Genomic DNA, 16,042 nt, shown 5'->3' on the forward strand with positions numbered 1-16,042 from the left:
TTCCTTCCCACTGTAATCCAAGCTCTGCTTAGGGCCCAGAAGTGGTCCCTGAGAGTTGAACCAGGAGTTCTGAAAGCAGCACTAATTAGGGTGGCTCAACCTCTCTAGCCCCCCCCCACAACACTCCTAGCAGCTCTAGAGCCTGTCCCCCATTCTCAAGCCTTCCCACAGCATCTCCTGCCACTGTGAAGAGTGAGGCTCCTTCCTGAGCAGCAAAGCCCCAAAAGGGGTCCACAAGGCCACTGGTACCACAGTCACCCCGTCTGCCTTCGGGGCCCATCTACTCACTACCCATCGCTACAGTGAGTAAAGAGGAGGCACGCACAGGAGACTGAGGCACGAGGAACAGGGCAGGCTGGAAACTGGGATGGAGACTGTGGGTGCTGCTGAGAAGCTGCAGCCTTTGGGGCCTCTGGCCAGTGGACCTGGTTTGCAACACCAATTCATCAATACTGGACTCTGGAGGGTCCTATATGGCAGGCAGCTAGTGTGCCCTGGGAGTGAGAAACCTGAGGTGGGGGGAGCTGCAGAGTTTTTAAGGGGAGACCTGGGAACCACAGATGGGTGACCATGATGGACCAGGGGTGGCGAACAGGATTTTTACCCTCACTCAAAATGGCAAAATGCAATATGTGTCTAATATATTATTGTTAAAATTATATGCTTTTGTGTGAGTGTTTGTCTGTTTTGGCAGGTCACTGGGTGGTGTGGCTCTCTGACTCTCACAGTTTAAAATTTTGGCTGTGTGTCGAACTTGTTCACCACCCCTGGTGGAGACAGTCTTCTGCAGTGAGGTCAGGGAGAACTTGTCTCCCCAGCAGGGCTTCTTCTTCACTTTCCATCTCCAAACCTTTAAACAAGAAATGCTGATGTGACACCAGGTATCTAGGTACAAAATAGGTTTGTAGGCTTAGAACACAGCAGTAGGGCATTTGCCTTGCATGCAGCCGATCCAGGATGGATGGTGGTACAAATCCTGGCATCCCATTTGGTCCCAGGAGCGATTTCTGAGCCCAGAGCCAAGAGTGCCGCCAGGTGTGGCCCCAAAACAAAACAAAAACAAATACAAATACAAAATAGATCTGTAAATCAAACATTGCTAATAAATCATGTTTACTTTTCAGACTAAATTTCAGTACCCTGACATATTCAGTATGCAACCTTAGAAAGTGTTGCAACCTACAGTTTACGAAGCAGGGGGCTGGGAGGGCTGCCTGGTTTGAGCCTACAGGCAAAGTCTAATGCAGCCTGTCTACCCCCAGGAGGCCAAGGAGAAGCTGGGGGTGGGCTCCTGCAGATCTGGGGAGAGGGAGGGTGTCCTGCAGCAGGCTAAGTGAGGGAGCACTGTCTTCCAATCAGGGACTCCTCAAACAGCTGCTCCAGTGGGAGGCAAAGAACAAAGCCGCTGCTCTGATGCCCCAGGGGTGCATGCCCCCAGAATGATGCAGAGCAGAGTCAAGTTGCCTGAGGCCTCCCCACCCATCCCCACCTCTTGGGAGCAGGAAGGCCTCCTGCAGCCTGCAGGACCTGTTGTAATCATTTGGGGACTGGAGGGTCAGTGAGTGCGTCAGTGACAGTGTGTGTGTGAGACTGTGTGAGATGGCCACAGCCATCTTCACTCGCAGAGCCCAGTGGGTCAGAAGTCTTTCTCTCCTTCTCCATCTGTCTCTCTTGGTGCAGTGCAAACCTCGAAGCATGCAACTCTATACTGGCTGAGCTCTGATCACTAACCACACACTCACAGTCCAAGACACCAGGTCTCGGGGCGAGTGGTGGCGCAGTGGTAGGGTGTTTGCCTTGTAAGTGGCTGACCTAGGACAGACCGCAGTTTGATCCCTTGCATATGGTCCCATATGGTCCCCCAAGCCAGGAGCAATTTCTGAGCACATAGCCAGGAGTAACCCCTGAGCATCACCAGGTGGGTGATCACCAAAAAAAAGACACCAGGTCTCCTGGGTCCCACACTAGCCAGACGGGGTGGGCTCCAGGGCCTGAGTTGTTCCACAGAGCAGCAGCTTCCTGAGACCTCAGAATCCACAGAGAGGATGGGAATCTGAGTGCCTCGGTGAACAGCCAGCCACCTGCTGAGAGGTTCTGTGGAAATGGCACCGACCAGCCTCCTCTGCTCTCACCTCTGCCTCTCATGGACAATCATATAGTAGAAGGAATCCCTGGCTTTCGCCAGGGATGCTCCATCTTCCTGGGCAGGATGCCCCATCGTGCCCGGAGGCACTGTGTGATTTGGATCATGAACTTCTTGGGAGACCAGAGCAGAGCAAGACTGAGCAGGCCCAGGGGTCCCCAGAGGCTGCCAGGTCATGAGAAATGATTCCCCACCTCCTGCCCCAGTTTCAGCCACAAGGGACCATAAGGTCCATGGCCAACAGGCACCTCCATGATGGCAGGTGGGGTGGACAGCCCCACCCCTTGGTTGTCCCTTCCTGCTGTCCCTACACAATAAAGGGCGAGGGAGCTCTTGGGGTCTCTCGGGGTGCTTCCCAATGGTGCTCAGGGGCCACTTCTGGTGACATTTGGCCTGGTGGTGTGGGCGTAATAGTTCTGAGATGTAGGGGCAGTATTTGGGCTCAAACTTGGGGTCTTTCATGCTAGGTGGGAACCAGCTGCAGGCAGCAACCAGGTAGCTGGGTGAAGACCTACTGACTTCTTTGCTCCTAGCCCTCAGCCTGAGCGCAGAACATGGGAACAGTCTTTTGGGCCACTCTGCTCAGGCAGTCGTGGGGTTGGGGTGGCTGGATGGCAATTCTGAGCCTCTAGCACCTGAAGGTGCTCCCAGGAGGCAGGGTAACAAATTAGCCTCTCCCTGTCCCTGCAAACCCCAGCAGGCCTGGCCCATGAGGCTCCCTTCCCTTTGCCCCTCTCCTTAGGCTGTCCCCCAGCTTGTCCCCAGACCCCTTCACTGAGCGCATGTGCACTGACAGCTCCTGGTAGGCCCCAGATGCCCACAGTGGCCAGGCCTGGGATGACGGCCCAGCTCCACCCACACCCTTACCCTGCCTCTTCACCTAGCCTCCTCTTCCCCAGATCCCTGCCTCTGTTCTCTCCTGCTGGCCCCAGGCCTTCCTGCCCTGCGAGGGCTCAAGGGTCAGGGTAGCAGACGAGAGGACATGCACAGACGGACTCACAGCCACGTGCTGTGCTCCAGGCACTGATACGGGCCTTGGGATGGCCTCTTGCCCCTGGGCAGCCATGCCCGAAGGCCCCCCCCCACCGTGTGATTCAGGCCCAGGGGCCCCTAAGGACTGAGTGCCAGGGCATGGGAACCAATCACCTCCACACCCCACTCCTGCCTGTCCTCGGGCCGCAGACCTCATCCAGGTAGGCCTGGGTGGAGGCATCCCCAGCAATCTCCCTCTGGGCAACGGGCCCTAATTCACCGCAGCTCTGTTCTTCCAAGGGGTCTGGTCCTGAGGTGGCAGCGAGGACGGACACACGCAGGGCCACCTCAGGAAGGCTTTAGGGACAGACAGGCCCCCCTCGCTGGGCTCGCTCCTCTGGCCCCAGGCCTGGCCCGGGTGTGCCAGGAAGCAGAGTGCAGAGGGTGAGAGCTGGAGGCGGAGTGGGGAGCGGAGGCCCTCTGTCTCTTCAGGGGTGCCCAGACTGGGGCGGGCCCTGCAGCTCCAGCACGAGCAGGGTCCCGGCAGGGCCGTCCGAGCCGCCTCACTGGGGCTGCGGCCCCCTCCGCTTGCGCCTCCGCAGCCGCAGGGCCAGGCGCAGCGCCTCGAGCAGGCGGCCGCGGTTGTTGCAGACGTTGTAGCGGGCCAGGCGCAGCAGCTTGTCGGCGTCGTCGGCGCTGTAGGTCACCTTCGAGTAGTGGTACGGGGAGCCCGAGGCGGACAGGTCCACCGCGCCCGCCGCCATCTCCTCGGGGGCCCGCCGGACGCCTGCGCCGGGCAAGAAGGGCGGTGAGCGGGCGGGACTGGGCTGCGCATACCGCGGGCCTCGGGAGCCAGGCTGAGGACCAGGGCCGCGGAGAGCGGGGCGAGAAGCCGGGGACGGTGGGCGTGGTCAATGCTAGGGTGGGCGGGGCTTACGGCTGGTACGGGGCCAAGAAACGGGATTGGAGGGTGTGGCCTAGGGCTGGGCGGGGACGAGGCTAGGTATGGGCGGGGCTTACGGCTGGGACGGGCCGAGAAATGGGGTGAGCGGGTGTGGCCTAGGGCTGGGCGGGGCCGATGCTAGGAGTGGGCGGGACTTATGGCTGGGTCGAGAGCCAGAGCCGGTGGGCGTGGCTTAGGGTTGAGTGTGACCGAGGCTAGGCCTGGGCGGGGCCAAAAAAACCAGGGCCGGTGGGTGTGGCATACGCTGAGCGTGGTCGAGGCTAGGGGTGGGCGGGGCTTAGGACTGGGGCTGAGAACCAGGTCCGGGCTCCACCGGGTGTGGCTTAGGGTTGAGCGTGGCCGATGTTAGGGTGGGCGGGGCTTAGGGTTGGGACCAGGGTTTGGGTGGCGGGCGGGGCTTAGGGCTGGGGCGGGAGCGGGACCTGGGTGGGCGGGGCTTAGGGTTGAGGCCAGACCAGGTCAGGGCATGGGTGGGGCTTAGAACTGGAGGCGGGGCCGAGAACAAGGTCTGGGACAGGCGGGGCTTAAGGCTGGGGCGGGGCAGGGTCTTCGTGGGCGGGCTTATGACTAGGGGCGGGGGGAGGGAGTACCAGAGGCTGGGGTGGGTGGGTGTGGCTTAGGGTTCGGGCGGGGGCCCAAACCAGGGTCCGTGGGTGGGCGGGGCTCAGGACTAGGGCGGGACTGAAAACTAGCCCGGAGTGGGCGGGGCTTATGGCTGGGCGGGGCGTGACTGGTGCGTTGTCTGGTGGGCGAAACTTAGGACTAGGGGCGGGACCAAACCCCTGGGTCTGGGTAGGCGTGGCTCAGAGCCGGGGCGTGGTCGTGATCCGGGTGGGCGGGGATTAGGATAGGGCGGGGCGGAAGGCGGCCAGGGCTGGGGCTCGGGCTCGGGGCTCACCGGGTGCCGAGTGCGTGCGGAAGGTGTCGTTGACCAGCGGGAAGTGCAGCACGGCGGGGGCTTCGGGGCGGTCGGGGTCCAGGAACAAGTGGCACTCCCGGGGCTGCCGCAGCTCCTCGGCTGCGGGCTCCACCGCGGGGAAGGGGATGCCCTGCTCCTCGCAGAACCGGCCGAGGAGCTGCAGCTGCTGCTGGGCAGACCCGAGATACTGATGTCAGGGCGAGCGGCCATCTGCAGAAAAGCCGCTCAGGGGGCCCAGAGAGGGTCTTAACCTTAGCCTTAGCCTTAACGCGGAGGGCCTGGATGGTGCGGTTCAAAGGAGATGAAATGGGTTTTTTTTTTGGGTGGGGGCACTCATCCAGCAGTACTCAGAGGTTATTCCTGTCTCTACAACCAGGTATTTCTCCTAGCAGATTCGATAAATCAATAGGGGACGCCAGGGATCAAATCTGGGTCAGCCATATGCACGGCAAGAGCCTAACCACTCTCCTATCTCTCTGCCCCCCCCCAGGAGATGAAAATATAACATGTATTTTTTTTTTTTGGTTTTTTTGGGGCCACACCCGGCGGTGCTCAGGGGTTACTCCTGGCTCCATGCTCAGAAATTGCTCCTGGCAGGCACGGGGGACCATATGGGATGCCGGGATTCGAACCGATGACCTTCTGCATGAAAGGCAAACGCCTTACCTCCATGCTATCTCTCCGGCCCCTATAACATGTATTTAAATTCAGCATCCAGGGACCGAGTTAAAGATAGTACAGTGGGTAGGGCGCTTGTCTTGCACTCAGCTGACCTGGGTTTGATTATGGGCATCCCATATGGCCTCCAAGCACTGCCTAGAGTAATTCCTAAGTGCAGAGCTAAGTGTAACCCTTGAGCATTGCTGGGTGTGGCTAGAAAATATTTTTGTTTTTGGGTCATACTCAGTGCTGCTCTGGGATTAACCTCAGGCTCTGCTGAGGGGACCATATACGATGAGGCGGGGGAATAGAACCAGTCATCTGCATGCAACACAAATGCTCTATGGCATTTGACCCTAAAAATTTTTTTTTGTTTTGTTTTCTTTTTGGACCACACTCTGTGGAGCTCAGAGGTTACTCCTGGCAGGCTTGGGGGACTATATGGGATGCCAGAAACCGAACCATCCTGGGTCAGCCACTTGCAAGGCGGCCCTACCTCTGTGCTATCACTTTTTTTTTGGGGGGGGGGTCACACCCAGGCAGTGCTCAAGGGTTACTCCTGGCTCTACACTCGGAAATCGCTCTTGGCAGGCTCTGGGGACCATATGGGATGCCAGGATTCGAACCACCGTCCCTCAGCATGCAAGGCAAATATGTCCTACCTCCATGCTATCTCTCTGGCCCCACTGCTATCACTTTTTTACAGGGGCTGGAGCGATAGCACAGAGGTAGAGCATTTGCCTTGCATACAGCTGACCCAGGACGGACCGTGGTTCTATCCTGGGTGACCCATATGGTCCCCCGAGCCAGAAGTGATTTCTGAGCACATAGCTGAGGAGTAACCCCTTAGCACTACAGGGTGTGGCCCAAAAACAAAAGAAAAAAAATTTTTTTTAAAAATCAGCATCGGGCCTGGAGAGATAGCACAGCGGTGCTTGCCTTGCAAGCAGCCAATCCAGAACCTAAGGTGGTTGGTTCGAATCCCAGTGTCCCATATGGTCCCCCGTGCCTGCCAGGAGTTATTTCTGAGCAGACAGCCAGGAGTAACCCCTGAGCACCGCCGGGTGTGGCCCAAAAACCAAAAAAAAAAAAAAAAATCAGCATCAGGGCCAGCGAGATGGCGCTAGAGGTAAAGTGTCTTGCAAGCACTAGCCAAGGAAAGGACCACAGTTCGATCCCCCGGTGTCCCATATGGTCCCCCCAAGCCAGGGGCAATTTCTGAGTGCGTAGCCAGAAATAACCCCTGAGCATCAAACGGGTGTGGCCCAAAAAACAAAAAACAAACAAACAAAAAATCAGCATCCAGGCTGGAGAGATAGGGTAGTGGGCACAGCACTTGCCTTGCATTCGGCCAAACCCAGTGTGATGATCCCTGGTATCCCACACAGTCCTACAGTCCCCTGAGCAACAAGTGGAGTGATCCTTTAGTGCAGAACCAGGTGAAAGACCCGAACAGAGCACCGTCCAGTCTGACCCCACCCCAGTCCTCCGAATGAGCAGAATCAGCTTCCCAACCTTGTGGGGCCAACGGGAGCCCCGGCCCACCTGGAAGGCGCCTTGGAGGTTGTAGTCCAGTGACACGATGAGATCCACATCCCGCATGGGCCGCAGGAGGGGTGGGCAACTGGTGTTGATGAGGTAGCCCACATCCAGCAGGCACAGGTAGGGCTCCATGGGAGTCAGCTCATTGGGACACCCGTCCAGTTTGGTGGCTGGGAAAGTAGTGGGGATGGGGGAGGGTAGTTGCTGTCACCAGAGCAGAGAGCACCGACCTCACAGGCCCTCAGAGGCGGGGAGCCTGGCCCTCCCTGCCACCCTGCAGAGGGGTTCTGACTTCCAGCACATGTGAGGAAAGAAGGTTCCTACTTCTAGAAGTTCAGGGAACAAACTCAGCGGGACTGGGGCTGAGGAAGTCTGGACCAGGGCTGAAGGGCTCAAGCAACCCCAAAATGACCCGGGGAAGTCAGGGGCAGGGGGAAAGCAGCTACCTTTCCAGGCAGAGAAGTGCAGATGCTCAAAATAGTCCTTATGGAAATGGAGGCCACGGAGGAAGTTATGTGAGGCCTGGGCGAGTGGACGCCTCGTCAGCAGGTCCGTGAAGAACTCTGCGATTTTGCCAGCCACTGTCTGCGTCTCCTCTATCTTCAGAAGAGGAACCCGTTCTTTTTCTGAAGTTGGGGTGGGCAGGAAAGGAAATGGTGACCCTGTAGGGCTATATCCCAGCCCCTGTGGACCCCTCAAAGAGCTGAGATTTCCCTCCAACCACAGCCCCAGAGTTTCCATCATGACCTCATGATGGCAGGACCTACCCAGACTGGCCTGATCCTTTGCCCAGTGCTCCCAGAACTGCCCGGGCTCTGAGGCCCAGTACAAGCTGTCCTGGAGGTTGGCTGCATACAGGTTGCTCCAGATCCCTGAAGGGGACGGGGCATCATGAGAGGAAGGAAACCCCAATCCTGCCCAGGCCCCTCCTCCGTCCAGTCTCTTGCCTCCTCACCTTCCAGAAAGCAGATACGGGATTCGGGGAGCTGCTTCATCAGGCGCCCCATAAAGAACTCAGAGCCGAAGAGCTCGGAAGGAATGAAGGCCCCATACTTAGGGAAGCCGACCTCGTAGGGGGAGAACTCACACCACTCTGCAGAGACCACATGCCTCCCCTCAGATCCATATACCCCCTGGCTCCCCTTTGAGGGGGGACCCCCACCTCTAGGCTGGCATCGCCCAACAGAAGAACTCCAGGAGGATGACAGGACCCAGCACCCGTCTCATGCCCCACCCACTCACCCCCGCTAAAGCCCTACCCCATTCACCTCCAAATTCAAAGGTGCTCAGGCCCTGTGCCTTGGTGTTGAGGGCACAGTAGATGGGCATCGGGTTCTGGCCCCGACTCAGGGCCTCCCGCTGCTCTGAGAGTTTATGTTCATGGGGCTGGCGGGGAAAGTAATTGGAACACTCCATGCCATGACTGCCGGGGACTCAAGATACCCACTTCCGCACCATGCCCTCTTTGCATCTACCCCGCACCTCATCATGCAGCAGGGCCTCGTTGATGAGAGCCCAGAGGTTGGTGAAGCAGGCCGGGTGGCCCAGGCGGGTGCGCTCAGCCAATTCCTGCTGGTACTGCCACAGCCGGCTGGGGGCCAGCACACCCAGTTTGTTCTTGGTCACCTGGGTCTTCAGCAGCTTGGTGGGTTCAGCCAGGTCCTTCTGTGACCACTCTGGGTCCTCATAGAGGTTGGCGAGGGCCCTAGTATAAGTCAAAGAAGAACTCATCTGCCCTGGGCTTGCTTTGTTCTCTTTTTCTGGTTTCTGTCCCACGCCCAGTGGTACTCAGGGCCTCCCTCCTGGTGGGGATTGGGGAACCATGTGTAGGACCCTACCCACTGTACTATCTCTTTGACCTATGCCCTGGGCTTTCAAGTCAAGGACAACAGCGGTACAGGTACCATCCAAGGATACAGGCCTCCTCCCACTTCAAGCTGCTCAGGGAGGCCTAGAGGGTCCATGAGCCACCCCTGCACTCCTGCTTTTCACCCCGTCCTACCCCTGCACTCACCAGGTGGAGCCGGAAGCCCCTGTGATATAGGAGACACAGTCCAGGAGGCCCAGCTCCTGCAGGCCAGCCAGCTGACCGTACAAGGAGGTCATGGCCCGGATGCCTCCGCCAGTGGCCATCACAGCGATCACAGGGACCTGAGGAGAACAGCCAGATGGGAGGAGGCCACACAGAATTCCTAATGGCCCCCAGTGCTACCAGCCAAGCTTTGAGAAGGTTACAGAACTGCTCCAGTCAGGTATCCTAGGAGGGTTGAGGAGAGGTAGCCCTGATAGTATTCATCACTCTGGTTTGATGAAGTCCAGAAAAAACAAAGCAGATGCCTTCTAGGCTGCCTCTCCTTACCTCAAGCCACTGGCTGACCTCTCAGGAAGTTCCAGGGTCATGTCAAAGTCTCCCCACCTCCCTGTTGTGAGGCCACTCCCGTGCTGCTGATCAGGGCAACATAACTGACCCCAGGGGCCCAGAGGTTGGCTGCCCAAGGCCATCCCTCTCCCCCTCTGCCATCTCTGCACCTGATGAGGTTGTGTGGGAAAAGAGAAGGGGCCGGCCCAGCCTGCCAACAGCTACAGAGTGCTTAGACCCAGTGCAGTTGGCTCAAGGAACCCCCCAGTCTGGCCCAGAGCAACTCCACACCTCATCCTCCTGCAGGTCTTCGTCCAGCTGCAGGGCCTGCTTCAGGGCTCGTGCCACCACCTGCTTCCTCCTGCTCAGGAATGCCTGCTCCTCGGTGCAGGGCCCACTGCCCAACCGCACGGCCAGTTTCTCAGGGCTGCAGGAGGAGGGAGGAAAGGGCGATGCTGAGGCTGAGAAGCCCATCTCTTCCCACTCCTCTCCCAGTCCTGCCTCCAAATTCTGACTCTGCAGGGTGGGATGTGGGCACCCTGATGAAGGCAGACCCATATGTGTGGGTGCACATAGGGACCAGCAGTCTGAGGGGGCAGGAGAGGCCCCAGGGCACAGAGTGGCTCAGAAGTGGGCCCTCACACCACAGACACCCTTACCTTGCAGCTTCAGCCTTCCCAGATCAATTCCGCAAGAGTCTGAGAGGCTATGGCCCCCTCTGGGGAGAAGCCAAGACACAGAAGCAGGGCTTCTCTAGCCTCTTGCTATGGAATGGTGAGGGTGCACCCTCAGCTGCAGGGGTGCAGCTGCTCTCCCTCCCATTCCAACCACACCATTCTCACCTGACACCCACTTTCCCACCAACATTTTTCCCAGTACCTCTGAGCTAGGTCAAGGCTCTCCATCTAATTCTAAGGCATGAAGGCAGGAGGGAATAAAGGCCAAGCACCAGTTATCTGTATCCTGGGTCCCCCATAATGGGCCTGGTGTCTGTCTCCTCCTCCCTGGATGCTCCCACATGCCTGCTTGGCCCCACCACTCACCTTTCTTCCTTCTTCAGCTCCACCCTCATGAAGGGCTCCTGAAAACCGCAAATGCTCCAGTCATAAAGGATGACCCACCGTTTTTCTTCACCTGAGCTACACTATGGATGTCCAGACTTGTGCACTCCACCCCCATCTCCACCAGAGGCTGGCCTGAGGCTGTCAGGGATGCTCAGAGGACCTATCTATTTGAGCCTCCCTTGGCCCTTCCCAGCCAGCCTCCTGCAAATGGTACCTGGGAAGTAGGAAAGACGAGCCGTACCACCTGCCCGTTGGGCAGGGAGTTGAGGGGCACCTTCAGTTGTTCATCCTACAGGAAGAATAACAGGAGCACTCAGAACTCCCACCCTTCCATTCCCAGCACCACCCACTGGGCACACACATGAGGAGGGGACAGAGGAGGCGGTTGCCAGCCCTAGTCCCCTCCCTGAGTACCCGACACTGGTAGGGAGGGCCAGGGCTGCTGGTGGTGACCAGAGGTATAGGCTGGAGGAGGACCTGAGTGAGAAGGGTCTGGGGTCCCCTCACAGGCAGAGGGTGCAGCATCCTACCTTCAGGTGAATACTCAGCTCCTGCTCCCAGCAGGCAGGGAAATGGAAACAGAAGGAGCCAGCACCCACGGATGCCTCCTGGGAGCCCTCATAGGATCCAGGGACTACAAGCTGAACTCGGCCCTTCCCTGGGAAGAGAAGTCAAAAGTAGAGAGGCTGCAGCAGGGTGTTGTCCTGCCCCTTAGGCAGAGGGTCACATCCCATCACCCCACCACAGAGGTCTGGCCAAAGCTGGAAGATGGAGCCTTCCCACACCTGCTCCTGCCGGCAAAAGCCAAGGGCAACTAGTGAGGGTCTCCACCTATACCCTGTCAGATTAGGGAGGTGAGGGCTGAGAGGGCCTAGACCAGAGTTAAAGGGCTCACCCTGCTGGTCCCCCATCTCCTCCAGTCGAACATGCAGGCATGAAAGCTCCCGGGCCTAAACCGGGAGACACCGTCAAAGGCAAGCCAACCGCTGTTTGACACCCCACCCACCACACACACACACAAACACACAACACACACACACACACACACACACACACACACACACACACACACACACACACACACACACACACGGCCCAGCATCACCAAAGCCTTGCTCACGGAACCCAGGCAGGAGAGCAGAGCTGGGCGAGGTTCAGACGCACCACGAGGATGTCATTGCTGACGAGCTGCTCAGCACAGTCTGACCTGGAAAGAGTCCCCAGGGCCCGTAAGTGGAAGTTGAGAAGATCCATGTCCCCCAGCAGGTTTGGGCATTCCTTCTCTGCCCTGAAATCTCCCATGGTATCAGCTGGGGCTCAACCCTTCTGGGAAGGAAACATCCCCTCACAGGACCTGCCCCAAACCCAACTCACAGGCTCCGCAGGCGGAACTCCACTTCCAGCCGCTTGTCCTGGAGAGACAGGAATAAGTAAGAGGAGCCAGGAATAGAAGTGCACGTGTATGGTGCCAACTGGGGTTGCAGAGGCCTGGGGACAGAGGAAGGCCACCAGGGGCCTCAAGGGTATTCTTTTTATGTTTTGTTTTTGGGCCACACCCGGCAACACTCAGGGGTTACTCCTGGCTCTGTGCTCAGAAATGGCCCCTGGCAGGCTCGGGGGATCATATGGGATGCCAAGATTCGAACCACTGTCTTTCTGCATGCAAGGCAAATGCCTTACCACTGTGCTATCGGCCCCACCTTCCGAGTATTCTTATCTGCTTTGGAACTCACTAAGAAAATGCTCTAGGATGTAGGGAGGCAATTCACATACAAGCGCACAGACCCGGCATATGCAAGGCCCTGGGTTGAATCTCTGACATCACCAGGCCTTCTGAGCACAGCTGATGTGGTCCAACAGCACTCACTACCGCCAGCATACACATTACACAGCAGAACCTCACGAGGAGTGGCTTCAGAGTCCCCAGTTTTTCTGGAGTTGTCACTATAAATACTGGGCTTTTCCTAGTATTTTTATTTTTGCTTTGCTTAGTAATCAAGAAGACTGGGCAGAGGGCTGAAGAGATAGTACAGTGGATAGGGTGCTTGTCTTGTTCACAACTAACTCAAATTCAATCCCCAGCATCCCAGAATCTGCTAGGAGTAATTCCTGAGTGCAGAGCCAGGAGTAATCCCTGAGCATCACCAGGTGTGGCCACAAAATAAAATAAAATAAAATAAAAATGGAGACATGGACTGCTCCTGTGTAGACAGCAATTCCCAGCATATACCAGGGGACTGTGGCTGTGCCTTGGTACCAGGACCCAGCCACCCTTGGGCCCACCCCCTTAGTGCAACCTTGCCTTTGAGCCCAGTGGGAAGCTCTTGTGTTTGTGCTCCCCAACCCGCAGGGTCCCCACGTCAAATTGCACGGACAGCAGGTGGTCGTCGCTAGTGACCAGGTCCTGGTCAAAGATTTTCAGCTGTATGATGTTCTGAAAAAGAAACAGCAAGGTTGCAGGAAGTGGGGGACAGAAAAAGGGGGCTGGGAAGGGATGGGGCAGTGCTCTGGACCCACCCTGAGCTGGTTATGGATCCGAAAGTGGAAGCTCTGATTCCAGACAGGATTTCTGCTGTTTCTCACCGTGCGGGTTTGCAGTTTCTGGCTACAGGCCGTGGGCAGCCAGAGCGTGACATAGCAGTCAGAGGGGGTCACTGTGGGCAGGACAAGCATCCAGCAGTGACTATAAGCCTTTGCTGGCCTAGTTCTTGCTGCTTATGTCCCTCTGTCACGGGGTGCTCCCCAAAGACTGAAGGAGCTGGTCAATGCACGCCCAGTTCCACAGTCGTGCCTCTTTCCGTAGGCCCCATCACTTTGAATTCAGCTAGAACAAGGCCCTCTTTGGGCCAGCACTTACCTAGGTCCTTGGAGGGCAGGTCATAGGCTTGCAGGATACGGACAGTGAGTAGGCAGGTCCCAGGCACTTTTGCCTGCAGAGGCAGGAGAGGGCATGTTGCAGGCTGGCCATGCCAAAGGTGATGGGGCTGAAGACCAGGCTGGCAACTCCTCAAGACTAATCCTAAATCTTCTTATTTTTGTTTTTGGACTACACCTGGTGACGCTCAGGGGTTACTCCTGTCCCTGTGCTCAGAAATCACTCCTGGCTTGGGGACCATATGGGATGCCAGGGATCGATCCTCAGTCTGTCCTAGGTCAGCGCGTGCAAGGCAAACACCCTACCACTGTGCCACCACTTTGGCCCATCATGGCCAACTCTTTTTTTTTTTTTTTTTTTGGTTTTTGGGCCACACCCGGCGGTGCTCAGGGATCACTCCTGGCTGTCTGCTCAGAAATAGCTCCTGGCAGGCACGGGGGACCATATGGGACACCGGGATTCGAACCAACCACCTTTGGTCCTGAATCGGCTGCTTGCAAGGCAAACACCGCTGTGCTATCTCTCCGGGCCCATGGCCAACTCTTCACTCTGCACTCAGAAATCACTCCTGGTTCAGGAAACCATATGGTATGGCTGGGATAGAACCTGAGTTGGCCATGTGCAGGCAAATGCTATCATGCTGGCCCTAATCCCAAATCTTTTTTGGTTTTGTTTTTGATTCACACTGGGTGATGCTCAGGGGTTACTCCTGACTCTGCACTTAGAAATCGCTCATGGCAGGCTCCATATGGGAGTTGGGGATCAAATCTGAGTCTGTCCCATGTTGGCCATGTGCAAGGCAAACACCCTACCGCTCTGCTATCAGTCTAGCCCCCTTAATCCCAAATCTTGTTTTCGTTTTTTTTTTTGGTTTTTGGGCCACACCCATTTGACGCTCAGGGGTTACTCCTGGCTATGAGCTCAGAAATCGCCCCTGGCTTGGGGGGACCATATGGGACGCCGGGGGATCGAACCATGGTCCGTCCTACGCTAGCGCTTGCAAGGCAGACACCTTACCTCTAGCACCACCTTCCCGGCCCCCTTAATCCCAAATCTTAAAGCCAGTTCTGCCCATCAGCCCTGAAGTGACAGGCGGCAATGGCATCTCTAAAACCCACTAGTCAGCACTGACACAGCACAGTGATTCTTGGGTTAGTCTCTCACTCACATAGTCACTCTCTGTGGGAGGCTACTTATCCTACAAGGAAACTGAGGCACAGGGGAGTCATTTGCCCAAGGGACAGGCCTGGACCCAACCAGTCTGAGTGGTACTCTCCACCCTCACATAGCCCTGCTTCCGGCTCCTGGATCCACTGGCAGTGGTGATGCCCTGGACCACACCATGGCTGAGCATTCCAGAGCATGATCCTGCGCTGTGTACATGAAGGTTATGTGTCTTCATGGGTGTGTGCATGTAAATATTGGGGGAGTTGGGCCACACCCGGTGGCTCTGTGCTCAGAAATCGCTCCTGGCAGGCTCGAGGGACCCTATGGGGTGCTGGGGATTGAACCCGGTCCATTTCCAAGTCGACTGCATGCGAGGCAAATGCCCCAATGCTGTACTATTGCTCTGGCTCCATGTGTACACTTTATGTGCACTTGTGTAAACATACATGTTTCTGTGTGCATGCGTGTGTGGTTCAATTATGCATGCATGTCTTTACGTTTGCATGTGTGTGTGCGAGTAGCTAGAGAGGTGAGGCAGAGAAATGTGGGGGCCCAGCCTGGCTTTGGGCCCAGATCTCAGATTGGATCTTCTTTGTACCCTCTACCCCACCCAGGAAACAATTCTGAAAATGGGTTCAGGGATTCTGAAAATGCTAGGGAGGGGCTGGCACAGCAGCCCCACTTTGATCCCCCACATCAACTGATGTCAAGTCCTCAGGTCCCCATGTGGCTTCATGCAAACCCTCCCCTGGTAGGGGTCAGGCTTGGGCAAGGGCACTAGGTCAGGGCCTCAGGGAGAGTCCCTGGAGTTTCTGGAGGTAAAGGCAGAGCCGGGAAGCTCATTCCCCAGTATTAGCCCTGGGGGCCCCACACCCCAAGCAACTGAGTCAGAGGGAGCAGAGCAGCCACTTCCTGTGGGGGCCCCAGAAGAGCAGTTCAAGTCTCGGGGTCTAAATCCGTGACAGTGGGGCTCTGCCTGAGTCCATCTCAGGAGGGCAGGAAGGAGTCAGACGATCTCCTGCCCAGCACCCTGCTTCTCCCAGAGTCTGCTCCTACCTGGCTCCCTTCCATTTCGGGGAGCACACTAGTCCCTCACAACCAGCACTGACCTGGTCCCAGGAAGCCAAGTCAGGTTGGCCCAGGACCTTACGGGGTCTTACCAGAGCCATGAGAATCCTCAGGAGCCAGGGATGGAGGCAGTGGTATAGGATGAGGACGGCAGCCTTTAAACCCAGAGCAGGGGTGTCCCAGCTCCTCCCAGCCACCTCAGCCCCACCCCTTGACACAGCCACCAACCAGGGGAGATGACACCTCAAACCCACACACAGGGCCCCAGAGGAGGCTCAATGGCAGAGCACATGCAAACGTTTGATGTGT

General features: G+C 57.2%; 1 protein-coding gene across 1 annotated transcript; it reads right to left on the bottom strand.

Annotated features, from left to right (window-relative positions):
- Positions 1–3,678: 3,678 nt before the first annotated feature.
- On the bottom strand, positions 3,679–15,834 carry PLA2G4B (phospholipase A2 group IVB). The gene is made up of 20 exons (XM_049781537.1): positions 15,826–15,834; positions 13,481–13,553; positions 13,141–13,277; positions 12,926–13,057; positions 11,998–12,035; positions 11,788–11,830; positions 11,519–11,573; positions 11,154–11,281; positions 10,838–10,912; positions 10,603–10,640; positions 9,851–9,986; positions 9,215–9,351; positions 8,683–8,905; positions 8,469–8,586; positions 8,156–8,293; positions 7,968–8,072; positions 7,647–7,826; positions 7,204–7,370; positions 4,978–5,164; positions 3,679–3,902 (listed from the first exon to the last, which is right to left on the bottom strand). Exons 1-20 carry the CDS (start codon positions 15,832–15,834, stop codon positions 3,679–3,681), a joined length of 2,343 nt encoding a protein of 780 aa, XP_049637494.1.
- Positions 15,835–16,042: the final 208 nt, after the last annotated feature.

Source organism: Suncus etruscus, chromosome 10 (assembly GCF_024139225.1).
Source record: "Suncus etruscus isolate mSunEtr1 chromosome 10, mSunEtr1.pri.cur, whole genome shotgun sequence".
In the NCBI taxonomy this organism is placed as follows: domain Eukaryota; kingdom Metazoa; phylum Chordata; class Mammalia; order Eulipotyphla; family Soricidae; genus Suncus; species Suncus etruscus.